The sequence below is a fragment of the Artibeus jamaicensis genome, unplaced genomic scaffold, assembly GCF_021234435.1.
Source record: "Artibeus jamaicensis isolate MK-2021 breed Jamaican fruit bat unplaced genomic scaffold, CSHL_Jam_final scaffold_3151, whole genome shotgun sequence".
Classification (NCBI taxonomy): domain Eukaryota; kingdom Metazoa; phylum Chordata; class Mammalia; order Chiroptera; family Phyllostomidae; genus Artibeus; species Artibeus jamaicensis.
In genome coordinates, this window is record NW_026522037.1 from 5,243,983 (window position 1) to 5,270,834 (window position 26,852).

General features: G+C 58.8%; 1 protein-coding gene across 2 annotated transcripts; it reads right to left on the reverse strand.

Moving 5' to 3' along the window:
• Positions 1–256: 256 nt before the first annotated feature.
• Positions 257–26,852, reverse strand: NEURL1B (neuralized E3 ubiquitin protein ligase 1B). Of its 2 annotated transcripts, none has more exons than XM_037127894.2 (5): positions 26,651–26,852; positions 10,032–10,577; positions 6,752–7,516; positions 5,335–5,460; positions 257–5,028 (listed from the first exon to the last, which is right to left on the reverse strand). In XM_037127894.2, exons 1-5 carry the CDS (start codon positions 26,679–26,681, stop codon positions 4,784–4,786), a joined length of 1,713 nt encoding a protein of 570 aa, XP_036983789.2. In that variant the 5' UTR covers positions 26,682–26,852; the 3' UTR covers positions 257–4,783. The 2 variants fall into 2 exon arrangements, with proteins under 2 accessions (XP_036983789.2, XP_036983790.2); XM_037127895.2 differs by having other exon boundaries at positions 6,797–7,516; positions 26,651–26,851.

The following is a 26,852-nucleotide window of genomic DNA, read 5'->3' on the forward strand; positions in this document are numbered from 1 at the left end:
GGCAGTGGTGTTTGCGCCTAGTTTTTTACCCTTATAAATGCTGCTGCCACAAACACCTACACATACAAAATAACCTTTGATGGGAGTTACTTCCTTGTGATATTTTTGCAGGAGTCACTTGGCACAAAGACCTGACATTGTTAGGCTCCAAGGACATTTTGCAAATGGTTCCTCCAGGCTGATGGGAATTTGGGGCTCCCACCTCTACACCCCAGTGATGTAGACAACTGCACCATGAAAAACTTCACTGAAAGGCTTTCTTTTTTAACCAGCCAGGTTGTATTTTCTTTTTTGTTTGTTTTTTTTTAAACAGGAAACTTCTGTTAATATAAAACAGATAAAAACAGACCAAAAAAAATCCAAACACACCTCACACAGAAAGCACAACACACAGAAACCAGTGCAAACCCTTCCCAACCCACGTTGCCCCAAGTTTGAACACCTTGGTTACAGTTCCCCAAAGGTCAGACTGTATTGGAGAGGTCACAGTATTGAATCAGAAAAATATGGACCAGAAGAGCAGGAGACATTTTTTTTAAAAGCTCTGCACACAGGTAGTGGGGTGTGCGGGGGACAGGACGCTCCGCCCTCGGAAACCCAGTGCGGAGGGATTTCAGCGGCTACCACTGAAGGTTTCTAGAACACTACAGTGCATGCCGGTCCCCTGCCCGCTTTTGAAAGTCGCTTTTAAAAAGGATAAAAAGTGCACAGACACTTTCATAAGGCACAGACAGATTGTCGTACAAGTCACTGCATTAGGGACTTGGAAAAGACAGTGAGAAAATGAAATTCCGAGAAGCTGGGAGGCCCCATCTGCCAGGAAGGGGGCAGAGAGGGGGTCTCCCAGACTTTGCACAACCCCTTCCGAACTGGAACTGCCCCGGGGTCTTCCCAGAACTTGGGGACTGACTTCAGGAACCGGTCCCAAGGCCTGAGAGGAGCAGATAGCTGTCTCCTCGCATGTCCCTGGCACAACCCGAGAATGGTCATCCCCCAGGTGGGGACTTTGGGGGTTCTGGCCCAGGCCATCTGGCAGCAGCTCACCAACTGCGAGGCACCCGGCATTCCTAATGCAGAGGAGGCCGCTGGAAGGAGGCCCTGGGTCCAGAGAGCAGCTGTCGGGCACTCGCCAAGACAGACCCCAAGGGAACAGGATGGCCAGCGACGTCCGCCCCAATGTCTCATCCCCCCTCAACGTCTCCCCCTCTGGCCTCAGACCTAGGGCGCTGTCCTCCGAGCGTCCCACCCCTAGTAGGCATTCAGCAGATGTTTGTTGAATGACTCCGTGTGCACATACACCTGTCTTATCGACACCTTGAACACTCATAACCTGACTGCTCACTTACTCAGCAAAACTTTCATGGGTACCTATTACGTGCAAGCACAGGAGCGGATACTGGAGGAATCAAGTCAAATGCAAGAAATCGGTCCATCTCCTGCTCTGCAGTGAGAGCTCCGTGCGGGCCTTTTCTTTCGTCCCGGTCCCCAGCCCTGCGCCCAAACACGCACCACACTGCCCCATGAGTGATGAATGGCTGGGGAGGTGATGCTGCAGTTCGTGGGGAGCAGCGGGCCCGGGGAGCTGAGTCCTGGAAGACTCCCAGTTCTGGGAGTGGACCAGAAAAAGAGGCTTCTTTTGACTTAGAAACAGCCCAGTTTCTCTGACAATTCAAAAAACTCCAGCCGAGGCCACAACACAGGGGTATCCTCTGGTCTCTTCCAACCCACTGCTGGAGGTCATGAGGCCCAGGAAGGTGCTGGGACAAGGCGTTTGGCCCTCCTCAAAGCTGCCCCACATGGAGGCCCCGGACTGGACCCAAGCTCCCACACAGTTCAGCTTAGTGCGGAGAAGACGAGGAATAGACAGAGGAGCCTAAAAGGAAGGACACTTGTCCTTCTGGACTGTGGGTAGCCTGGGGGCCACAGCCAGGGGTTGGGACTCTCCACCCAGGAGAGGCGCCCAGACTCTCTAGGTGTCACTGGGACCAGTTTCCAGGAAGAAAACTCAGGCAGCCCCACCCTCCTGGAACCCAGGCCAAGCACCGGAGGAGGGGATTCAGCACCACCCACCCCTGGGTGTGCATCCCAGCCCCGCCACGCCCTGCTCTGGGATTCCACGTCACTCCCAGGACCTCAGTTTTCGTACCTGCCAAATGGGGGTAATCCCATGTTTCATGGATTCTAAGTAACAGGGCTCCCCGCCACATTTCAACAGCTCTGGTGGGGACGGGCTGTATAGCGGTGGCATCTCACAGTTACAGCTGGCAGCGTTTTTCCTTGGAGGTACCCCAAATGCTGTGTCTTATACTCGCTGTCATCGTTGTAGACATGACCCCGGATGGCAATGGGCCCGGGCTCCAGGGGTGCCGTGTTGTGGCACCCCCTCCCGGCACTGAGGCACAGAAGAGACCAGAGGGTCCCTCTCCCTCCTCTTGCCCCCCACTCAAGACAAAGCCTGAGGGCACAGCGAGCAGCTCTTTTGGAGAGCTGAAGAAATCAATTCAGAGCATCAGGAAATGCCTGCTTTTTAGGAGATAAACACGCCCTTAATTCCTCTTGGAGGCAGGAAACTATTTATAGCAACTGCAGAGCAAGTCAAACAGGCTGCTCACTCCTTTCACCCAGGTGACAGGTTGCCAGGGACGCAGCCTGACCCACCCTGGGCCCAGGCCCTTGGTTGCTGGTTTCCTGGTGGTGTCTGTATGTGATCCTGGCTGGAACCCGAGTCGGGGAGGGGTCAGGAAGGGCAAGTGGCAGGAGACAGGAGCTGGTTCCCCAGGCCGCCGAGACCACCGGAGCTCGTGACTGTGGCTCTGGCAGGTCAGGGGGCCTGCTGCCTGGAGAACTACAGTCCTGGGGGGACAGGGGGACAGTCCTCCCACACAGGGCCTTTGCCCACAGCCAGCACACGGGGGCAGCGGAAGGCTCCAGAAAGCTCCAGCTGAGTAGGCTCAGCAGGGCCTCAAATGTCATCTGGATTCTCACACTCTCATTTTGGCAGCTCCCCCCCAAAGATTCTGTTGCAAAAATTAAAATGGGGGCGTGTTTCCCAAATTCCCTGGGGCAGAAAGGACCAACCAGGGGTTCTTGCAGGGGAAAAAGCAGGACTTCTGCCGTTGGCATCAGAACACTGTGGCCACTCCCAGACAGAGAAGCAGGCTGGAGCGCCAGCACCAGGGCACGGCCCACTGGCCTCGAGGGACCTGCCGAGGGTGCGGCCCGGCTGGGCTCTGAGCCCCCAGACACCCAGCAAACGTGAGGGCCTGAGCTCTGAACATCCCCCTTCTCCTGCCTCCCTCAGCAGGTGAACGACAGGTTAGGAATTCTAATGAAAACACCACCTGCTCTTTGCAAGGGTCTCAGACCCTCAGAACTTTGTGCTGGTCCTCCCAAGGGCTCCGGAGTGGGCAGGTGCCAGGCTTCCTTTGGGTCAGACTGGGGACTTGCCCAAAGGCCCAGCCCAGGACAGGGTGGAGGTATGGGGCCCAGAACTGGGGGGCAAGAAGGAAGGAGGCGGCGAGGGCAGGGCTAGGGGCCCAGGAAATGCCTAGCAAATAGCCCTGGGTAGGGGGACAGATGCCAAGGTCAGGATTCTCAGTTAAAATCTCAGTTACTAGTTAACATCCCAAGGACCAGTGAACACCTTAGTGATCAGCAGGGGAGGATAAGCTAAGAACGAAGACCGTTGCAAAGCCTGGTTCCTCCTGCTTTGCCAGCAGGTTGCCCCGGTGATGCCCGCAGGCACGGGGTCACAACAGAAGGGTGGGGAGCTGGCCGTGCCCTGCAGTGGCCTCTCCAGCTCCAGGTGAGTCCCTACCTCTGGGTTTCTTTCCCTCCCCTCCCCCCCCCAGGAAAAGATAGACCTGTTGCTCGTCTTCTCCTTGGACATGGCGGGCCATTGCAGACCCAAAGCATCTAGGGCACAGGGTCAAGTGCAGTGTGCTTATCATTAGGCTGTCTGGGGGTGGGGGTGGGGTGGAAAGGCTTCTGGGGGTCGCCCTGCCCAGAGCTCCCCTGCAGCACCCATCCAACCGCCTCTCCGCCTCTCCGGGAAACCAAACAAGCAAATTGTTCTTTTTATGTTCTCCGCCCACCTAACCCCCCGAGGAATTGCCCCGCCGGAGCGGTAAACAGTGAGCTGTGTTTTCCTCCTCTTAGAAAATCTGAGCGTCCCTTTTCCATACCATCCCAGGGAGTTCTGCTCTGGGGCAGCCTGTGTCCGCTCAAGACCAGCTGACGTTGCAGCCCCAGAAAGTGAACAACTCCTAGTCCCGCTGGTGTCCGACCTCCGGACGGCACACTCCTTAGTGTTACATAAACTCCCGGGGCCAGGACCCCCGGGGAAATACCTATGCGCCCCCTCTCTCCTTCCCACACACATGCCCTCTCCCTCCTCGGCCGCCCTCCCTCCCCTCCCCCTCCTCGGACACACACAGCACCACGCACCACTCCACGGGCCCCCCAGCAAAAAGCACTGCGCAGAGGACACTGTTCCCCAGCCGGGAGGTCACCAGAGAGATGGGCGGTCTGCCAGGCAGTTCCCAAGTTTGCTCTTGGGGTGGCATCTTGAGGACAAAGCACTTTGGAGCTGGAAGCAACCCTCGCTGGGCCCCAGACCCCCGGGGCCCTGTCTCCATGATTGTCATGCCTCTTGCCCAACACTGGGGAGTGACAGACGAGATGACCGCTGCCCTTGGACTCCCTTGTGGCCATGGTGGTTGCCGGGCCCCGAGGGGCTTCCGTAGGTGACCTTGCTCCGGCCGAGGCCCGTGCGAGGGCCGGGCTACGGCCTGTAGATCTTAATGACGTCTTTGATGGGCCGCCGGCAGATGGGGCAGCAAGCCCGGGGCTGCCTCCGGAGCCGCAGGCCGCAGCTGTGGCACAGGCACATGTGTCCGCACGTGTAGATGACCGTGTCCACCTCGCCGTCGAAGCACACCGTGCACTCGCCGTTCTTGCTGCCCGCCGGCTCCGGTGGGGGGAACACGGGGGAGACCGGGGGGCTCAGCGGGGAGCTGGGGGCTGTCACTGCAGGGAGGAACACCAGGCCAGGCCTGAGTCATGGGGCTCGAGGGCGGGTTCGGCCGGGGCCGCCCCGATGATGGCGGAACCCATGGGGGAAAGGCCCCGGGAGGCACTGATGCTGGGTTTTCTTCTGGATTTTGCCCCTTTTCCTACCCTGTTCCCCCCGAGCCTCAAGCACCAATGGCACCTTTTGGGGTGCCGTATGTCTCTCCTCCCCTCCGGCTGAATGCAGGGCGGGAGGCGCCGGCACAGCCCGAAGAGCCGGGCCAGCCCCTGTCCCCACCCACTCCAGGGTCTGGATGTCCTTACCCAGGGATGACTCGGATGCCGAGGAGGACTGGTTGACACTGAAGGCCATGTCGGAATCGCTGTCGTCCTGCGAGCCGCTGAGGGACCCCGACGGCGACGGGATGGCAGGGCCAGACTGCAGGGTACCTGAGACCAAAGAGACCCCGTCAGGTGGGCGCTGCTCTGCGGGTCCCCGGCTCTGCGCTGCTTTGCACCTGAGCCTCCCGGGCTGTCTCACGGGAGGACGAGAGCTACCCCACAGGGTCCGATGGACTCCTACAGGCGTGGTGGACGCCGGTTACTTGCCTGCCCAGCCACCATCCCCCTTTATTTCTGGGCCACAGCACTGGGGTTTGCTTCACTCACGCCGCCCGGGGCCGGGCCAATGAGAACTCCCATCCCTTGGCTTCAGTGGCAGTTCCGGGAAGGCCACGCAGCCCAACAAAGGCCGGCAGCGCTGCCCGTGAACGTCCCCTCCAACTCTCACGAAAGGGCTCATTCTGCCAGGAGCTTAGCCTGGCACTGCAGGGCCTGCCCGAGCGAAGCCAACACAGGGGACCGTGAACGTCCAGGTGGAAAGAGGGACCAACTCCTAATGGCCCCCTTTCAACATCTCGATGAAACCGCAGTCGCCGTTGTTATGGTCGCTACTCACTAAACTTGCTGTGGGTGGCGCTGTACCCACCCCGCCGTTTCACCCTCACACCCCTGGGAGGCAGGAAATTGCTTCCTTTTCTACACAGGAAATAGAGGCTCCGACTGGCCCAACCAACGGCAGGACTGGGACCGTGGTTAAATCTCTCTGTGCTTCAGTTTTCTCATCTGTACACGGGACAGCAGAGAGTTCACGCCCTCCACAGGAGGACAGGTTGGATGAGGTTACATGTGCATGCTCATCATGTCTGTTGTCATTCGGACTCTAAACTTCCTGGACCATGGAAATGGAGCTGCGCCCTCCGGGAACCTTCCCTGACCCCCTCCCCCTCCGTGGGGCGAACAGCGCCTGCGCCCTGCCCTCCGACCCGCCCGCCTGGTCCGCAGCTGGCGGGGGCTGCGTGACTGCCCAGGGCATTAATGAAGGCGAGAATCACCTCCAAAAAGGGTGGCTCAGGCCTCCGTGTCATTTTCCGTGGATGAGGTTGTTCTTATTTCCTGTGAAGTGCAGTTGTGTGTCCTTTTTCTCCTACACTTCATATGCATTACGCAGATAAAGAAATAAAAAACCCTCCCTCCCGGTCACAACAACAGGAATAAAGATTGTACTGGCCATTTATCAACTGCATAAAGCCTGCCAGGCCCTGACAGCGACGGGTACTTAGTGGGGTGTGGACAAAGGGAGCAACCTAGGCGCCCAGGTGCACGCGTGGGAAAGACCTCACCTCGGCCCCGCCCCACTGAAAACTCTAGGTGGGGGTGGGTGGTTCTGATGTGCGCTCACGTTTGGGAACCGCTGTCTGGGCTGCAGCGAGGTCCGGGCACTCACCGAGGAGGCGCAGCTGGCCGGCGGCACCCCCGCGCACGGCGAAGAAGGCCCAGAGTGCCTGCGTGGTGTCCACGCACATCAGGCGGCCTCGTGGGCGCCCGTTGACACCCAGGTGCACGTCGCCACCAGGCCGTAGCGTGAAGCTGAGCGAGTCGCCGCCGCTGGTCACCGGTCCGGCGCGCGCCACCACCCAGTACTCCTTGCGGTCGAGCAGCGAGTCGGGGTCGGCAGGCAGCTCGGTGGGCCGGAGCCCGCCCGGGTCGCACGACGTGATGCCGAAGGCCAGCGTGCCGGGCGCCTGCAGCCCCGGGCGGCCCACCTCCACGAAGAGGCTCTCCCCGGGCCGCAGCGGGCGCTCCGAGAAGACGAGCGTGCGGCCGCCGTCGGGTCGCGGCGCGCAGGCCACCTTGCGGTCAGTGGACAGGCACACGTCGGGCCCGCGCATCACGTGGAAGCGCAGGTCGGCCTCGAGCAGCGCAGGCGAGGACGCGGGGCGCTGGCGCTCGCGGGGGCCGCACGGGATGGCGGAGACCACGTTGTCGGCGGGTGGAGGGCCCGGGGCGCGGGCCAGTGCCAGGTGGCCCAGCTTGGCCACCACCTGGTTGTTCTCCAGCTCGTTGTTGTCGAAGTTGGCGGCGTCGAGACTGCCGGGCGGCGGGCAGGCACTGAAGCGGGCCTGGCTGATGCGCGCGGGCGGCAGTGTGTCGGCGAATGCGCTCTCTGTGCCGGGACAGAGGAAGGCCAGGTGAGAACGTGGGCCCAGCCACCAGAGCCCCCTGCCCGGCTGCCTGTCAGCAGGCTCCATTATTTTTCTGGTTCATTTGTGAATTGATTTAAGAATCAGGGACGCACAGGATTGGATTCAGCATAAGCCTTAGTTTCTTGGACACATTCTTACCTTTGGAGTGGGCAGATAAGGCCCTTCCTCCCTCCCTCTCTTCTCTTCATCCCTCTTCTCTTTCACCTTTTTTCTCCACCCCTCCACCTTTTCTTCCCTCCTTTTTTCTCCCTATCTTCCCTCCTTTCTTCTTTCTTCCTCTCCTGCCTCAGAGGTTTCGTGCTTTTAAAGGTTGAAAGGCCATTTGAAAACTCTTTACTGTTCCCCCAAGTGGAACACAAGCTCCAAGAAAAAGAGGGACCCCTTTGTTGCCCTGTGTCTGTGGCCTTACCCAGAGACTGGTGCTATTTTAAGCCCCTTTCAGGAGTTGGCTCATTGAGTCCTCACCCAGTCTGTGAGGTGTGTCCTGTAGTAACAAGACTCCCTTCTTGGCTCTCGCCATTGAGCCAAGAAGGGAGTTGAGGCACAGAGGGGTTCAAGACTATGACCAAAGTCACTCGGCAGCTAAGTGGCAAAGTCAGGCCGAGAACCTCTGCAGTCTGGCTCCCGAGAGCTGGCCCTCCAGCACAGGCTGACTCTGAACAATGGCAGCCTGGAGCACACACCCAGGTCGTGCTCAAATGCTGAACATAGAAGGTTTCTGTAAGGGGTGGACTTCTTTAAAAAAAAATAAAATAAAAGGGAGTTCCTTTCTTTTCCTTTTTAAAAGAGGGGAAGGGAGGGAGAAAGAGAGGGAGAGAAACATCATTGCGCAGTTGTTTCTTGCCCGCCTCCTACCAGGAACCTGGCCCACAATCCAGGCATGTGCCCTGACTGGGAATTGAACCTGAGACCCTTTGGTTCTCAGGCCAGCGCCCAATCCACTGAGCCACCCCAGCCAGGGCCCTAAGAGGGAGTTTCTTAAAAGCCACAGCCGTGAAAATATTTTTGCATCATTTTTAGGGATATGAAAAAAAGGTTCTTGATACTACCTGGTATAGTGAAGTAAAAAGGCAAATTAACAGTATCCTTCAGGTCATAGAGACCCTTACACTCTGGTAGAGTAATGACTGTTTGTCTCCCCAGCTGGAACGTGAGTCCCCGGAGGGCGGAGTCTGGGCCTATCCTCTCACCAGAGTGATCTCAGGGCTTCGCCGGTAGTCGGCAAACAGCCCTCATTGCCATGCAGTTTATTGGATGGATAAGGTCCATCCAATGGGAAAGAAAAGAAAGTCATTAAAGTATTATGACTTTTTTTAAGTGATAAAAAATAGTCTTCTGAACCCTAAGTAAATAAAGCAAGAAAGCAGTCTTCCTCAAACTTTAAAACCAAATCCCTGTAGCTAAGATTTCGTTAAATGTTACCATTCTGTAATGCATTCTGTAACATGGAATAAAATACTTCTTTCTCTTCAGTTTTTCGAATATAAGAGGAAGCCGTGGTCTCGGACATGTGTTCTCCGAAGCCTGCCCCAGCCCTGGTGGGAGTCTGGCCCACACTCCTACCGCCCCCTACAGGGCAGAGGCTGCAGACCGGCAATCCGAGCTCTGACCCGGCTCACAGACCTGTTTGGTTGGTCTCCTGGTGTTTTACTGATTTTTTTTTCTTTTTGCTGTGTTTTTTGAAAAGCTAACCTATCCAGCTAGTATAATAAATGGGATTCCACAGCAACCAATTCACAGCCAGTCTTGTTTCACAGGCACCTCCACCGCCTCTCCTCCTGCGTTATTCTGAAGCAAATCCCAGGCATGACCTTTCATCTGCAAAAATCTCACTGTCTCCCTCTAGAGAAGGGCGGCACGCTCCGTCCGCGTCGGTTCTCACCGCCAGGATGCAGCCTTAGTCACCGCCGCCTCCATCCGAGCCAGCGCCACCGGTGTCTGCCTCCCCACGCCCCCGCCATCGCCCCTCCCGGACCTCGCACCTCGTAAACGTGGGCTCTTTTCTCACTGCCCGACTGTGGATCCTTGAGGATTTGGGCACGAGTTTGATTGCTGAGTGAGTGAGTGGATGTGTGAGTGAATGAATGAAGGAGCGAATGAATAAAAACGTGTGAATGAGTGAAGAAGGGAGCCAGTGGGCCGTGGAGCAGAGGGAAGAGCGAGGGAATGGATGCAAGCGTCAGCGGGTGAATGAGCAAGCCGCCGAACGCAGGAGCGAGCAGAGGGACGTGGGCCAGACCACAGACTCTGGCCCAGTTCGGCTTTCCGGGTCAAGTCATTAAACCTCTCTGTGTAACAGGGATGGCCAGTTGTCCTAAGAAATAAACGCTAAAGTATGCCAGTGGCTTATAATTATGCATGGCAAAGTGAGCCCACAATGTCACGAATACACGTCCAGGCAGACAGAGAACCCTCGCCTGGGCGGGAAGAGGCGGCGCCCCGCCCCCTTGCCGCGGGGACCGCGACCTGACCTACCGAGCAGCTGCACCTCGTCGGTGATGCCATAAACGTCGATCAGCGCCCAGAGTGGGCCGCCCACGGCCACGCCGCAGTGGAAGAGCACGGGCTCGCCGTCGTTGACGCTGTAGAAGACTCGGCCGTGTCGGTCCACCCAGTAGGCCAGCACGGTGTCGCGCAGCGCCAGGTTCTCAGGCAGTGCCTTGGCCCAGTAGCCGGGCCGCGTGACGAGGTCTGGGCAGGCGTACTTGGGGATGTCCTGCGGGCTCATGAGCGACGGGTCGTGCACCGTGAAGCCGAAGCGCAGCGCCCCGCTCCAGCCTGGGCGCACGGCCACCAGGCGCAGCCGCACCTGTTCGTACAACCGGATGGGCCGCTGCGTGAACGTGACCCCGTTGCAGAAGCTGTTGCGCCGCGTGGCCCGGCGCGAGTGGCCGTCCAGGCGCACGTTCTTGCCCTTGGCCTGTGCATGGAAGCGCGGGGCTTCGCCCAGGATGGGGCGCCGCTCAAGGCCAGGCCCACAGCACGGCCGGGTGGCCAGAAGGCGCGCTGGGGGGCTCGAGTCTGCGGGAAGAGACAGGCAGGAGGGTTAGGGCACCTCGGAACTGTGCGGCCCCTATTTGCTTTTTAATAATCATCTCCATTTTACCTTCTGTGTTAATTAGACCAGTAACTGATAAACTTGAGAAGGTTCCAGCCACCCCAATCAGCCCAGTACTACCACAGCAAAGTCACTGTGCCCACTTCACAGATGAGCAAGTGGAGGCTGTGTGCGTGTAGCCCTGTCCAGGGCTGTTTCACTCCCAGACGGACCAGCACCAATGAGCCCATCCCACAGCAGATGGGCTGGGGTCACCTGACTTCCATTCCCATGAAATCTTTCCAAATCTTCCTCCAAGGGACACTTCTGGGTTGCACAGTCTGGTCAAAGGCCACAGGGGCCTTGGATTCTTGGGGAGGAGTAAGGGGTCTTTGGCTGCTTCTCTCTGCGTGAGTTTTGTTCAAAGGCAAGGCAGGAAAGGCAACAGAGAGAATGAGGCCTCGGGACCCCTGGCAGTAGAAGGGAAGGTGGTGGCCGGGGAGCCCCGCTCTCCCCTCTTTCTGGCACCTCCCCAGCCTGTCTCCTTGCCTGGAAAACAGGGCCATTACTGAACTCACAGTTGCGGAAAGATCATGTGGATGAAGTTTCTAGAATGCTTCCTGGTACAAGGTATGTGCTTAACAGGCAACTAATGGTGTCCTGATGCCGAGGTTCCAAGGAGACCCGCGCTAGAATTCGGTGACTGCCCATTCCCTGTACCCACGGACAGTGAAGGCATCCTTTATAAGCAAGGTGGCTTTGCTAGAACATACACCTCTCGGGGTTCATTTCTAGCAGAACTTTGCCCCCAAGGACCTAGAGAATCTTGGAGTGGTCTCTTTTGAAGGATCTGGCAGCTGCTGGCCTTGAACCTGGTTGCTTGGGACTGAGATGAACCCTTAATCCCTCCCACCTTCCCTCCTCTGTCCCAGGGGCAGTTCCTAGGGGGCTCTACACCCGGGGCAGGGGGCGGGGAGGTGGGTAATTACTGCCCGAGTCTCTGCTGCTTGTTGCTCATTAACTGCAGGCCACCCCTGGCACACACTGGTCTATCATCCATGGGAGACCAATGTGCCCCAGGGGAGGACCGGCCACTACAGGGACCGTTCCTCCCATGCCCAGCCCTGGGGGTCACTGTGCTCTGGGCATATTTGGGGGGGTATTCATTAATACTGAGGCTACTGGGAGCGAGGGCGGGAGAAAGGGAAGAGGGGGAGGCAATGACCAGGCGAGTGCTCCGTGGCTTCCCCCCCGGGTCGAGGGGAAGGCCCCGGTCACTGCAGGAGGGAACCTGCTGAGAAGCCCAGGGGCCTCTCTCCCAGCAAAAGACCCTGACTCACAGACGGCAAAAACACAAGGAATAAAGCCAGGGTCTCACGTGAGAAAAGGAACTTAAGGGACCTGAGTCACCCATCCATCTGTCACAGGTTCAGGGAGCACCTAGTCCGCGCACAGGAAGTACAGCGGTCACTGGGACGGATCAGGCGCCCACTCGGTGCTCCTGCCGTCCCAGACTGCTGTACACAGGGGGACCACAGGGCCCAGAGGGGGCCCCAGACTCAACCAGGGGCTGGGGACAGCAGGTGACGCCCACAGAGCCGGGTCTTAAGGGAGGGGAGGGTATATCCCAGGCTGAGGGAACAGGAGGGGCAGAAGGGGGAAGCGGGACTCTGTGGGGAGGGTAAGTACTAGGGTAGGTGTGACAGAGGGTGGGCAGCCACTGCCTGTTGGGGGGAAGCAGGTGAGGTTGCCATGGACACCATGGGGACCAGACAAGAAGGCCCCATGTGCCAGCCCTAGAGGCTCAGACTGCACAGCGTAGGGGACAGGGAGCCATGGAGGGCTTCCAGCAGGCAGACTAGCACTGCCTGCCAGGGAGGGGCCGAGAGGCAGGGAGGAGCCGGTACCCAGAGCCAGCCTGTGGCCATCTCCGGGAAGGTAAGAAGAGCCAGGGCCCCCTGGAGAGCTATTTCATTAATGCAGAGCTCAGACGGGTGCAGCCGCTCAGGAAAGGCAGCCCCAGGGTTGCAGGGCCGATGCTCTGCCCACCCGCACGCACACACGTATGCCATGTCCTGTCCAAGCCACCAGCTTCTGGGCTGCAGCCACTTCCAGTGTCCGGCTGCCCGGAACCTCTCCAAGGTCCCCAGCACTGGCAAACTCTCCAGGAAACATTAAATATGACCACAGATCAAAGCCCTTCTGAGCACCAGAGGCCACAAGCCGCCCGTATTTGATTATTTTGAACTGCCCGGCTGCGGTGGTTGCTTTCCCAACCTTATCTCTCCATCGGCGAGTTTCTACACCAAACGGCTGGGGAATTCTAAGCAGAGGTTCTTGCCGAGTGCCCTCCTGATGCAAATGGGTGCCGGGGTGGGGAGAGATGCTGCTCCGTTACTATAAGGGGAAGTTTTCTGCGAAACCAACTATATGTTAGGGTAAAATGCAGCCAAGTAACCGGCGAAGTTTACATATTTGTTTAATCTTGATTATATGATCCAACTTCCTTGAGGGAATGAGGGATAAACACGATTTTCCCTCCCCCCGCTCTGAGGCCAGAGCCCTGATGTGAGTTAAAGAAACCCAGAGTGAAAAAGTCTCTAAGACGTGCTATTTACGCAAATCGAAAATGCTTAAAATGAAAGAACAATAAGCAACCTCCAACTTGTACACGAACATCTGCTTTTAGCTCGGCTTAGAGGAAGTGGCTTCTAGAAGGAACAGAACCGTGGGCCCCGGAGAACATCCTAGTTTGGAGGTGTCAGCGGGGAGCCTGAACCTCGGCATGCTTCACTGCTCTGGGTCCCCCCAGCTAGAGCTGGAAGACCCGTAAGAGTCATCTGCAGGGGGCAAGATCGCCGGGGATGAAGGAAGCAAGCTCGTCAGGCACTTGGTGCGTGCGTGGCACGTAGTAGGTGTTCACTAAAGACTTGGTCCCTTTTTAAAAATCACATTAGAGAAAAGATTTATTCCCAGATCAGGGATGTCTGCTTGTGGGTTCGGTGAATGCACGCTGAAAAGTTTCCCTGGTGGAGGGCCGGTGACCTTGGCCATGAAAGGCCCCTGGAAAACCCTGGGCTTTTTCTGCCTTGATGCCCGAAGATGGAGGCCTGTTTTTGAGCCTCCCCCGGAGTGTCTCCCATGTGCACTGCCCCCTCCCCCCACCCTGATGGGAATAAAGCCCGCTCATCGCCCCAGCCCAGCTTCTCCTTTGCTCTACAAAGAGCCCAAGGAAACCACCGGAACAATGGCAGAAAGCAACGGCTCTGGCTCCTCCAGCCACCGAGGTGGCAGCTGCCAGTGCGCTGGCAACTCAGCAGATGGCGACCCGGCTGAGATGTCCAGCAGATGCTGCTGCACAGGGAGGGAGGGTTGCCAGCGGGCACCCTGTCTATTCCGCCCGCTCCTCTCGCAACCAGCCTTCGGCAGAGCCCTATTGCCGTGCACTGGCCTGGGCTTCACGTGTGGGGTGCAGGCTTCAGGGAGACCCCGCACAGTCAGCTTCACCCCCTGCACTTCCCAGGTGAAGAAACTGAGGCTCTGAGAGGCAGCACCTCGGGGCAGTGGCAGGAGAGCCAGCGCAGGCCGATGACCCACACCCACCCCCTCTCCAAGGCAGCCCTGGGGCCCGGGGCCCGGGGCCCGGACCTTGAAAGATCTGTTTCTCTGAAACACACCGGCACTCCACACACACCATTTGACAGGGGCCTCCTGGGCCCAGCTAACGTCCACCTTCAGGCTGTGGACCTCAAGTGAGAAGTCTCGGATTCAAGCCACATGTGCCCGAGTCCACAGTTCAGACCAACACTGTAGGTGGTAGGAAGCCACACAGTGCACACATGTGGCGGCGTGTGCATTAGGGAGAAAAGGCAAAGCTGGCACTGGGTAAGGCTCCCCACCACCCCCGGCAGGGCCAGGCTGCCGGCTGCCTCGGCATCAGAGAGCGCCTCTCCCATTGGTGGGTTTGAAAGCGGGCTAGAAAAACAGTAACTGACGCTCTCTAGCCTCTGCCAAGTGGGACAGCGACATGCATCCAGGGGACAGAAGCCAGCTTAATGGGACTTTGTTCTCTGTTTCAGAGGCCTGCTCGGCCAGCACCCGGAATGGAAAGGGGCCAGCCCGCACTGGAAACCGTCACCCTGCTCTCCCCCGCCCCTCGTTTCTTTGCAAACAATATCGGGTCACCTCAGTGCAGCCAGTGACACTCCTGTCACCAGCTACAAGGAGGCCTGGCGGGAGGCCAGAGGTCACACAACACTGCTTGCTGGGAGAAAAGCCGGCTCCTTCCAGGCCGGCGTGGCAGCCCTCTTTGCTCAAGTGGGCTGGGTGTGCCGAGTGCCCAGGGGGTGAGGTCATCCCAGCGCCCCCTGGAAGCAGGCTGAGTGGCACCGGGATTCCCCAGCCTGTCCAGACCCCCTGCTGGGCCCCTCCGCCGAGGTCTCCTGATAAACGGGTCCAGGAAACTCCATCCTCAGAGGCGCCAGCTCCTAGGCTTGGGGCCCCACCAAGGGTGGGAGGTAGGGGTGGAAATGTGCCCTCATTCTTTTGTGAGTACGTCACTGCCTCCTTCAGCGGGCGTTTACGGAACGTCCCTCCATGCCAGGGCCTATGCTCGCTGGCTGCAGGGACACAGGTCCTGATGAATTGCACATAGTCCCTGCCCACCCCCCACCTCACCTGGAGCAGGGGGACAGTACAGACACCATGACGACACAGGGTGGTCCCCCAGCCAAGGGAATGCTTCTCAGAGAAGCTACTGTGCAGACAGGACAAAGGGCGGGGAGGGTGGGAAACGATGGGAAGGTGTGTTTCAGGCAGAGGGGGCAGCACAGGTCAAGGTGAGGACCAGCTGAGGGCACTTGGGGAACTGCAAGGGATTCAGGGCAGAAGGGAGAGGGGAGGCCGGGGAGGGGACAGGGGCTGCGTCACAAAGGACCTTAGTGGCTATGCAGAGGAGGTTGGGGTCCTCAGGCAGGCTCTGGGGGTCACTGCACCGTCTGGAGCAGGGAAGGGACCTTCAAGGACCCACCTCTCTGAAGGCTGGGATCCCAGCCCTGAGTGTCACCACAGAAACTGTCCCTCCTGCTCTCCCCTGCCTATCAGAATGACCCAGCACAGTGGGAGTGAGAACAGCAGCCGGGGTTTCAAATGTTGCTTCCAACGGCTGGCCCAGCCCCCCTCCTTCTCCCCCAGGCAGCCTGGACACCTGCCTGCTGATAAAGGGCCCAGGCCGCCAGCTTTCTCCTTCTCTTTGCGGAGAGGGCAGCCACTCCCCCAGCCGGGTGCTGCCCAGCAGAAGCCCCGCTGCTCACTCACCTCAGCCCCAGGGGAGCACCCACGGGGGCCCATCCTGACTTTCTGGAACACTAGGTCCACGGCCCCTGCTTTCCAGGGTCCGAAGCAGCGTAGGAGCAGGGGCAAGCGCCCTTGAACATCCCAGTTCTCACTCCGGGGGCTGGGGGAGTGTTTCCCAGGCCCCACGCTGGGCAGTGTGTGCTGGCCCCAAGGGGCGGCCAGCCCACCCCGTGGCACTCCCAGAGTGTGCCAGGTGCCCATCACACAGCCCACGTACTCATCACCACTCCTGCCAGGTGGCTTCCAGACGAGGAAACCGAGGCCCAGCGAGGCCAGAGATTCTCGTCGGAGGCTGCACAGCCCGTGAAGGCAGTGGCTGTTTGAGGCTGGTCCCGTCTCGTCCCCAAGGCTGCGTCCTTCCTTTTTTATACCTACTCTTCCCCAAGGCCCCTCACTCACCCCCTGCCTGCAAGGAAAAAGCCAAGACAATGAACGGACAAGTAGCTTCGGCCACCTTCTGGCTAAGGGGGCAAGCCGTGCCCTGGCTTGGTCTCAGGGAGGGGGAGGGGAACTGGGGGATGTTGTCAATCAGCTTGTTTGGAGCTGCTCAGAGGCCTTAGTTTGGAGGAACTTGGGATGAACAATAAACAAAGCATCTAAAAAAGGAAAGTGGGTGACTGATTACGGGGGCGGGGGAATGGAGCCCAAGTGCCTGACTTCCGTCCCTTAGGTCTGAAAAAGGACTGAAATTGGGGGCAGGGCCTGGCCTGAGAGGCAGAGACTGTAACTGGCCCCCACCCACCACACCCCCTGTGACCCCCCAGCAGACCGGGAGGGAAGCTGAGAGGTTAGCAGAGCTGCCCCAGGTCACACAGCCTAGAAGTGGTGGAGCTGGCATTTGAACCCATATCAGCCCAGCTCCCACAGTGAGGAAGATGAGGCTATGGCTGCCTCAGGCAAAGCGGAGAAGTCACCCCTGCAGGGAACCAGGAGAGCACAGCACCTGGCCCATAGTAGGTCCTCGGCTAGCGCCCATTTCTCCCCGGCCACATCTGGCTCTGAGCCCCACCGAGAAGTGACTCAGGTCTGCCTCTTCCTTCTCTGCAGATCCCGCTTCCTCTTTTCTGTCCCCTCCTTGGTCACGCTGGCCTTCCTCCAAATGCCTGAGGGCTCACGGGAGCCCGTGGGTGTGGGCCGAGAAGACCTTCAGGGAGTCTGCTCAGACCCAGGCCCCCTTACCTAAGGGGGAAAGGACGGGTGCTGGAGATGCAAGCTCTGGTGCCCGGTCAGCATCTCCACCCGACTCTCCTCAGCTCTAGTGACCGGAGAGATGGTCACTGGCGTTTCTCTGCAGCCCTGTGGACCCTCAGCACCGATCAGGGGGAGGCGCTGGTCCGAGACCAGGCTGCAGGTCACTGGCAGACTCAACTCGGATACAAAGCCAATGCCCACGTGGGCTCTTGACCCTTACGGTCACAGGTGGGACCTCCTGCGGGTCAGGTCCAGACCCCCGCAATAAAGCAAAGTGGGATGAAGTGAGGGGCCTGAGTGTGGGATGGCTAGCCAGCCAGCACGTACTTTAGTAACCTGCCCCAGCGCCTGGAGAGGTGCGACCACCCGAGCAGTCCTTGGGCAGGGCAGTCCCCACCCCACACCCATTTCGGGAGCACAGTTGTGGAGCCTTCAGCGGCCACTCATGGACTCCTTGCCTTGTGTCGGGTTGCGACTTCTCGCAGAGCCTCCTATTTAGTCCTCATCACAGCCCCACGAGGGAGGGATTGTCGTGATCCCCATCCTGAGACGAGGCGATCGGTGGAGGCTCAGAGAAGGGAAGAGACTTGCCCAGGGTCACACAGCAGACACAGGACTGAGATTGGCAATGGAGACAGCCGCCAGAGCAGGGCCCCTTATCTAACCACCTCTCTGGGGATTCCAGCCAGGGATGCCCTCTGTCATCATCGTGTGGCCCTGCGGACAGCTCTGGTCCTCAGAGTCCCCATCCATGGAGTGGGAGGTGGGACACAGTGAGTCCGTACACTCCCTAGTCCTGGGAGCAGAGCCCCAGGTGGCCTGCGTGCAGGGACGAGGGTCTGCGCCATCTCCAGGGACGTGGGGACCTCACTCTCCCGTTTGCTGCCCTGGAATCGCCCGGGGCCTCAGAGAGGAGAGCGGGTCTCCTCTGCGGAAAGTTACTGGCCGAGCAGGCTTTGCAGCCACAGAGTGTGCCTGTACCCACCCGTCTCATAAATCCATCGTCCTTGGGGGAAAAAGAAAGAAAACACATGCCCGAGGGATATAATTGTGATATAAACAATGTGTGATGTTGAGGATGTAAACGAAATACACTTGTTAATAGCGGTGGGCGTTCTGCCAGTCCCGAGTGCCAGACACGCCCACCCTACCATTTCCCCCCAATGGCTTACTCATTAAAGAACCTTCCCCCCGCCCCCCGATGCCCAGAGGTGATGCTGAGCTGCACTGCGTCTGGTTATAGGGGTGAAGGGAGGTGAAGGGAGGCGAAGGGAGGACGGGAGCTGGGACTGCCGCCCAAGGGTGGCCGTCCTAAACTGTACACAGAAACACCTGTCGCTGAGGCTCGGGGGCTGGGGGGTGGGAACAGGCCCGGGCAGGTGGCTCAGTCTCTTGATCTCTAACCAAGGGGCTAAAACCCCCAACACGCAGAACCGGCAGCAGGATTATGTAAGCAATCACGTGAAGGCCGCTGCAGGTGTTCAGCAGGTGAGCGCCGAACAGCACTCCTTGTGAACCTTGGGGTCAAGGGCACCTTCACGGGTGATTCACCCCAGATCCACCGGGTGCTCTCCTTGCCTCTACAATGTCCACGTCCAGCCCCAGCTGGGCTAAACACCAGTGCAGCTCCAGCCGAGGGTGCGCCCTCCCCCCTCCCCCCGGCCTCTCTTCTCTCCCAACAGCCCCCCAGTTAGAAAGTTCTTGCTTTGACTAAGCTGAAATTTGCCTCCACAGGCTGCCCACGCACTGGTCACGCCTGCCCTTGGTCCCCAGTGCCTGTTCCCATCAAGGCGGCTCGCTGGCCTCCGGGATCGGCAGGGAGCTCTCGGCTCCAGGGGTCCCCAGGCCATGCTGCTGGGGATTCGTCACTCCCCTGGGGGTGACAAGGCCCTCACTTTGCTGTCCAGAAAAGCCTCAGATCGTCAACCAACTGGCTTGGAAAGGCGGTGGGAGATCTACACACCAGACCTTGGGGAACGCCCAGCGGGGTCCCCACAGCCACGGGTGGAGACCGCCCGGCCTTGGCCTGCCTAGAGGCGGCGTGTGAGACAAAGGACAGAAGTAGGTGAGCAACTAAAAACGAATCTCCAGGATTTCCAAGTGCTGACAGGTTCCTACTCAATGCGGTGAAAGCTTCCAGGGCAAATGGGAAATGCCCCCAGTCTGACCCCGCCCCCCGCCTGGCCGCCATCCACCCCACACCTACACCCTCTCCGTCCAGTGGCCTGCCCGAGCTGTGTGCCCTTGGGAAGTGACTTTCCTTCTCTGTGCCTCTCTCCCTGCTCTGTCACCATAATATGGACTAATAATTGAAGCCGTCTCACGGGGCTCGTCCCGAGTGTTACTTGCGGGGACCTGCTGGGACCAGCACCTGGCACAGACTGGCCACATGCTACAACCTAGTGGTTATCATGCTTCTCTTGTGTGTGTTTCCCTCGGAGCCCGGGGACTTGTTTGGCCAGTGAATGCAAAGTCCTAGCAGGTGCCCTGTGTGAGCATTTACTGTGTCAGACGCTGCACATGCCTCAGAGGCAACGTCACTGTCCCCTTTCTGCAGAAAAGGGAATCAAAGCTGAGAGCCTGGTCCAGCGGCTTACCTGGCTAAGGAAGGGGCAGGGACGAGACCCGGGATCCAGGAGCTCAGCCTGTGCTGTCACCAGCTGTCTGATAAGGACGGCGCAGGGCGGGGGGCACAGCAGGCTCCTCCCCTGCAGGACAGCTGTGTGCCGGACGTCAGCGGCTCTCCCTGGGCCTGCTGCCCACGCCAACTGTCCGGTGGGCACTGCCTGGAGCTCTGGGTGGAAGGACTTCCAAGCTCAGGGGAAAGGGTGTGGATGTGTCGGGTGTGACACCCGGCCGTGGCGAGTGTGGGTGGCCGGCTGCGGGTCAGCTTCCACCAGGAAGGCAGCTCAGAAGGCCGACCCCGTGTTGGGCAGGAGGAAGGGGTCATCCTTTCTCCAGGGTGGGATTCCCAGGGCCTCCTCCGCCTTTTGAGCTATGGATTAAAGGGGAGGCCTGGGGTGAGTGGGGTGGGGGGCCGTCTTTTTCGCCAAGGCAGCTTCATTTCAGCTGCTGTGGATGGAAGTCATTCCTTTTCCCAGGACAGAGAAGACCAGAAGATACACCTGTGGGGCAGACTGCCTGAGGGGGGCAGGGCTCGGGAGGAAGAGAGGGGCCGTGCCCCCTGGAGATGGACCCCCGGAGCCCAGCAGGCCTGGGGTCAAATTCTGCTGTGCCACTTCCTGGCCGCCTGACTCAAGGCAGCGCTCCTTACCGCCCTGAGCTCAGTCTCCTCATCCATGACATGGGAGGCTACTTCTGGAAGGCTGGTCCCGATGGTTTAAACGGGATGAACCAGACGCAGGGTCTGGCGTGGGGCAGGCGTGCTGAGGCTCTGACCACTCGCCCCCCTGCCCGGCAAGCGCTGCCTGTAGGGTCGCACCAGGCCTGCCCCCCTCTCCTCTCTGCTCCCCACTGTAAGTGCACACCTGCCTCTGGGCTTCTATTTTAAGCCAGCACAGAGCGTCTCTAAGTACAGAAAACCTTTGGTCCAAAGGAGAGGGCAGAGCTGACTTCTTGCCCCTGGGGAAGATCACACAGCCGGTCATGAGCCGTCCTCGAGGCCCAGCCCCACGCCAATGCTATGTCCCTGCTGGCAAACGCGCATGTCATCCAGGCAGGGACTGTGGCCGCTGGCCTGCAAGACACCCCACCCCATGCCCTGACCTGGTCTCTGACCCCACACGCCACCCCCACTTGTACTGAGACCCCCAGAATGCCACAGCTCCCCACATATGAAGAGTTCTCTCTCCCCTCAGGCCGTCTTGAGCATCTTGCACCTCTGCCTTGAACAGCCATTCTTGGTCCCTTCTCTTGGCTAACTTCTCTGCTTTCTGGTCTCAGCTGGACAGCACCTCCTCCAGGAAGCCTTCCTGCTTTCTCCAGGCTCTCACAACCGCCCTGGGTTCCCTCTCTCCCAGTTACTGCTGTAACTGCCTGCCCTGGAAGTCTCTCCCACTAGACCTTGAGTCCCTGAACCCGGGCTGTGACCACGGGACCAGCACAGAGCCAGCAAGTCTGGTGGACAAAGAAAAACAGGAAAATTCAACCTGTCAAGAAGATTCTCCTCATCAGACATCAGGTGTCTCGGAAAGAGCTGAAGGATCCCTTGGGGGTTGCTGTCAGCTTGCATGGAAGGGACACCCCTGCGGGCCAGCCCTCGGCCGTAGGTTCCTGGTCAGTGGGCTTTGGAGGCAGGAACTGAGGACCCTGTCAGCCAGGCCTGTCCAGGGCCCCGGGGGCAGGCCTCTCCCACCCCGGGAGACAGCCAGCGCCCCGGGCACTGTGCTGAGGACTGCCTGCTCCATTCCAGTTCATTCTCACCAGCGCCACCCATGGGGGGGCCGCCCCTGCTCCCATTTCACAGTGGGGAAAACTGAGGTAGGAATGACCTCGGCCAAAGTGACTCCGCTGCGAAGTGGCTGAGCTGAGATTTGAACCCAGGCGGCCTGACTCCAAACCCATGTTCTAGACCTGGCCCCAGACCTCCGGCTGCCCCTGGCCCTTGAGTGGCTTCATCACAACCCCTCCTCACTGCGACCCGTGGAGAGAAGCGCATTTCACATTGCAGCGCGCACGCAACACACCTGAAACAAAAGCGCACAAAGCAAAAATACTCTTACTACAGGGGTGCCCACAAACCATTTTATCTACTAGAACCCCACCGCTCTCCACACCTGTGTCCCCCGGCCACCTACAGCCGTGTGTCCCCTTGTACTAGAACATTCTCTTCCCCTTCCACTGGCAGCCAGTCCCACGAGCGCCGCCTGTGGCTGGCGGTCTCACTCACGGTTGACCCTTCTGCTGACCCTGGCACATGACAAGTGTCCACAGATGTCAGCTAAATGAATGAAGGTTCACACTCAGGAAAATACAGGGCCACCGCAGCCTGGGCATGTGGCACTTCAGTGCAGATCAGGGTGACCTTAGGGTGACAGAGCCACAGAAGACCCTAAAGGCAGACAGAAAAAGATGAGCTTCCAGGGGTGAGGTAGACATCCAACTGAACTGCACTTCAGATGTCACCTCCTCCAGGAAGCCTTCCCCTACCGCCATATTCCCAGAGCTTCCTCCTTTCCTGCCAGGGGGGAGAGAGAGTGAAGGGAACAGAGTGGGGAGCAGGGACAGGGTACAGAGGACAGCCCTCGATCCTTCTGGTTCCAGACTCTCTTTGGGCACCTTCGCCCCTTGTCCCGAGCACTGACAGACCCATTCCTTCTTCCTCACTTCCCCTGATGGGCAGCACCGCTCCCCCTTCTAGCTTCCCTCCCATCCCAGCATCCTCATGGGCTGTCTCCCGGGGGCCCTGACTCACTGAGCCCCTGACAAGGTGTTGACAGCGTTGTGGCTTTCAGGGCTGCCCAAGGGAGCACTATGACCCTGAGGGGCTCCGCTCCGGCCTCTCGCCCAGCTGGGTGGGAGGGAGGCAGATGGGCGTAAAGCTCTACCCTGAGCTTTACATTGCGACAGGGTAGAGGAGGAAGAGAGGTGTGGAGAGAGGAGAATGTCCCTGGCTGGATCAGCCACACAGCTGTAAAGAGAGTGACAACAGCCTCTTTTCCCAAGGGCCGAGAAAGTCCAGATCCAGGGCAAAGAGTGGCCCTCAGGCCCTCAGAGAATCGCCCTCCCTGCCAGGGAGCAGCAGATCTGCCCCACAAGGGCCCTGAACCCACGCTCTCGTCCTCCAGGAGCCCTGCGGGGTCAGCATCCAAGGGTCCGGGGCAGGCACAGGTGCTTCTGTTCTGGACACAGCCTTTGCGGACTGTCCATCCAGATTAGGAAGGCCGGTTCCCCTTACTCCAGAGAGCGTCTTTGTCCTTTACCTCTCTGGGCCTCCCCTCGCCTGCCTGGGAAACAGTGATCAATAGACCCCCTCCAAAGGGTGGTTATGAGGATTTAAAATGGACCACCCGGGCTTGGCACAGAGCAGTGCCAACACACCTCCCGTGCTGCAAAGCTCCGGGTTGCCCAGTGGTGGAACTAACACTAAAGAGGTGGTTGGCTTGCCCGAGCATGGATCCACTTAATGATTAACCAACCCAATGGATAGTTTGAATTCAGCCTCTTCTCCAACCAGAACCTGAGTGAGCCCCAGAGGTATGTTGAGAGAAGGGTGTGAAACGAAAGAAAAAAAAAAGGGGAAAGAACTTCTCCCCCCAGTAATTCCACCCTCCCCTAGCCTCTCGTGTTTACACTGATTTTTTCCCTCCTTAGAAGACCCAGAGGAAGGCTAATGGAGTCCAGAGACAAGGCTCACGAGGTCTTAGCAGTAAGGCAGACCTGGGCCTTCCAGGCCCAGCTTCGCCACTGCCTAGCTGTGTGAGTTGGGGCAAGTGTCTTCACCTCTCTGTGCCTCAGTCTCTTCATCTGTAAAATGGGGCCAGCACCTTCCTTGGCAGGATGGCAGCTAGAAAGAGAGCGAATCATGCACAAGCAGGAGTCTAGCACGCGCTGATTTCCATGCGGGGCCCCGCCCACTTCTCTTCACAGGACATTCACCTGAACTGCTGATGCCCTTCATCCGCAAGGGCTGCCAAGGGGTATCCCCACCATCGGTCATAAAACACATTCCCTTTCCTCGGTCTCCTTATTATACACAATAGCATGCCGGGTGGACTTTGGGGTGCCCATATAAATGTTATCTGAACCATGGATAGGGAGGGTCCTGCATGGCGGAGGAGGAACGCAGAACTTTGGAGCCAAATAAACTTGGATTTCAATCAGGTTCTGTGGACTGGGGGAGCCATGCAAGCTGTGGTTTCCTCATCTGTCAGAGGAGATGGCAATCCCTCCTTTGCAGGGCTGTTGCAAGAATGAAAGGCATTCATTGACTCAACAAATATTTACTGAGCACCTACTATGTACAAGCTGCTGCTCCAGGTGCTGACCATACAGCAGTGAAAAAAAGAGACAAAAATCCTCCCTCTTTAGACAATAAACAGCTAATCACACACACAGCACAGCACATGGGGACCCAGGCGAAGGGGTAACAAGAAGCAGGGTGGAGGGAGAGGGGAGTACTGGGGACAGGAACAATGGCGGGACCCGCCTTGGAGCAGAGACCTGCAGGAAGCAAGGGCGAAAGCCATGTTGGGGAAGAAGGTTCCAGGCAGAGGGTTCGGCAAGTGCAGGAGCCTTAAGAAGAAGCGTGCTTGGCACGTAAAAGAAGCCACATATGCAGCGAGCCTGGCACAGAATCCAGGTGCGCGGCAAATGCCAGCTCTCTATTTCCATCCGCAGAAGAAACCCCACGCGTGTGTCCTTCTCCTGGGAATGAACGCAAGGATTTCTACAGGGCGAGACGGAGCCCAGTGTTCTTTCAGCCCGAGATGCCGGCAACAGGGCTCCACCGCCGGGTTTGGAGTCCCTGCCCGGCACTGGGCTCTGGGCTGGGCAACTGGCAATGGTACCAGATGATCAAGACACAGTCTCTGTCCTCACACGGCCCCCAGGCGCGTGGTGGAGATGGGCTGTGGTCAGATGAACAAGCAGAGGCCTAAGAAGGGATCTAGGTTGCAGAGCCAAAGATGGGGTCAGGGGTAGGTGGTCAGGAAAGGCTTCCCTGGAGCAGGTGACAACCAAGTTGGATTTGGAAAGTTGCACTAGGCCAGGAAGGATATTCCAGGTGTGGGGAGCCTCGCGGGCTGAGCTCGGAGGTGTGAAAAACGGCCGTGTATGTGAGAAACGAATCTGAGGCGGGTCGGGAAACAGTCAACAGCCTTTCCCATTCTCGGCCGCTGCCGCCTACTGTAGCTCAGGAATTCCAGTTCTGGCCCCTTCCTCAGCCCCAGTGGGGGGTCCAAACTGTCCACCCTTAGCTCCTGCAGCGGGTACGAGACCCCAGGCTCCCCACGCAGGGCGGTCCAGGCCGGAGCCGAGGCCCAGCGGGACGGAGACTACAGAAATTTCCGGCTATTTTTAGCTCACCTGGTGTCTGTGCTTTCACCCACACAAACCTGACCCACACTAGAACAGTGTAAGCGTTTCTTAATTAAGAAATTCTAAAAAGGGGCCCGTGCCTTCACACGGTATCTTTTTTGGCTGGGAGATGCTGCCATATTTGCCAACATCCCTGGACACCTCCTGACTGAGTGGGTGGGTTCCCCCCCATGGGGCCGTAGCCCTCTCTGTAGGAGGTGGAGGACACCCTCCCTGGGAAGCGGACCTAGGTTCAAATCCCAGCTCTGCCGCTAACTGGCTGGTGGCTTCACCTCTCTGAGATTTTGGAGGTTTGGGTGGCCCTAAATGTGCCCAAAGGCTTATGAGGTGGGACTCCATGGGAGTGTGAGAGCGGAGATGGGGCTGTATACCCCTCTCCTCCTAAAACGTCACAGTAAATTCACCCACAGCTGACTGGCTTCCCCACTGAGCTGTGCTTTTGTACTTTAAACGCACACATCTGTCGCCTTCCCCATAAAGGATGCTACCAAATGCCCAGCCTTCAGCCCAAACGAAGCCTTATTCGAAAGACTTGGGAGATGGGAAGAGGGCAGGCGGAGAGCCTGGGGTCCCCACCCAGACTCTTCCCCGTTAGTGGCCTGACCTTGGGCGAGTCATTTTTCCTCCTCTGGACCTCAATTTCTTCATTTGTAAAACTGGAATCCACAGCTTTCCCATGAAGCTTCTTTGCATATCTCCTTTGCAAAGGCGCTGGGGTATGCAAAGTCCAGGGTGTGGAGTGTCCGGGGTATGCAAAATGTGGGGCACAGAGCACTCGCACGCCGATCCCTTCCCGTAATTATCTGGTATATTGTAGTAAGGCCTCCACTGCTTCCCAGCTCCCACCTTTTGAATCCCCTTAATCTGGCCCCGGCAATTCAGCCTGCGGCGGTTTTAACTAGGGGGCGAAGCGTTCTGTAGCGGTGACTCCGAGGGGCTAGAGTCCCTAGTTGAACGGACACCAGACGGGGGCGCAGCCGGGGTGCGCGTGGGAACCTGGCCAAACCGAGGCAGCTTGTGCCGCGGGGGCGCAGGGCGGCTGTAAACTGGGGTACCCCATAGAGCACACTCCCACCCCCCACCACTCTCAGCTGCTGCAGTCTCCACACAAGGGCGGCTCTGGCCGTCGGAAGCTCTTGGGAGACCTCTCCAGTAACGGCTCCCCGCCCTATCCCGGGGGCGCCCCGAGCTTCCTCATCAGCGCCCTCAGGCTGAAACAAAGGCAAAGGGGCGCACGGCATCGCCTCAGAAGCCCCTTCGTTCATCTTGGCAAAGCCGTGAGAACAAGAACGGGGGTCCCCAAGGTAACCAGGACGCGGTACCCGCCCTCCCGGAGCGCAAAGCCCAACCGCAGGGCGCACGCGGATCCAGGGTCCGAGAGGCATTGTAGACTCCAGCCCGCTGGTCACCGAGGGCTCCAAAGCAGGGGTAGCTCTCCGGAAGTCACCCAGAGGGTTCCCCAGGGAGAGGAGAACCCCAACGCCCGCCTCCGGGGCAGGGCTCCCCGGCGTACCTGGCAGCGTCCTGTGCACGGTGTTGCCCATCGCTGCTTCGGGGCGCGGCGCTGGCGGCAGCGCGCTTAGAGCGCACGAATGCTAATTACCCGGTGGGCCGGCGACCCGGGCCGGGGTCGGACCGCGGGGCATCACGGCTGCACAGGCGAGCCTGCGGGCGGCAGCTGGGGCGGGCGCCCGGAGGGAGGCAGCGGCCGGAGA

What these genes read in the sequence shown, in the direction of transcription:
- NEURL1B (XM_037127894.2), bottom strand. Translation starts at nt 26,681, where the DNA reads ATGGGCAACACCGTGCACAGGACGCTGCCAG. An exon ending in CCAGACAGCGGTTCCCAAAC is followed by an intron (nt 5,461 to 6,751) that starts GTGAGCGCACAT and finishes CTTTGGTCTCAG; the next exon opens with GTACCCTGCAGTCTGGCCCT. An exon ending in GGCATCCGAGTCATCCCTGG is followed by an intron (nt 5,029 to 5,334) that starts GTAAGGACATCC and finishes TCCTCCCTGCAG; the next exon opens with TGACAGCCCCCAGCTCCCCG.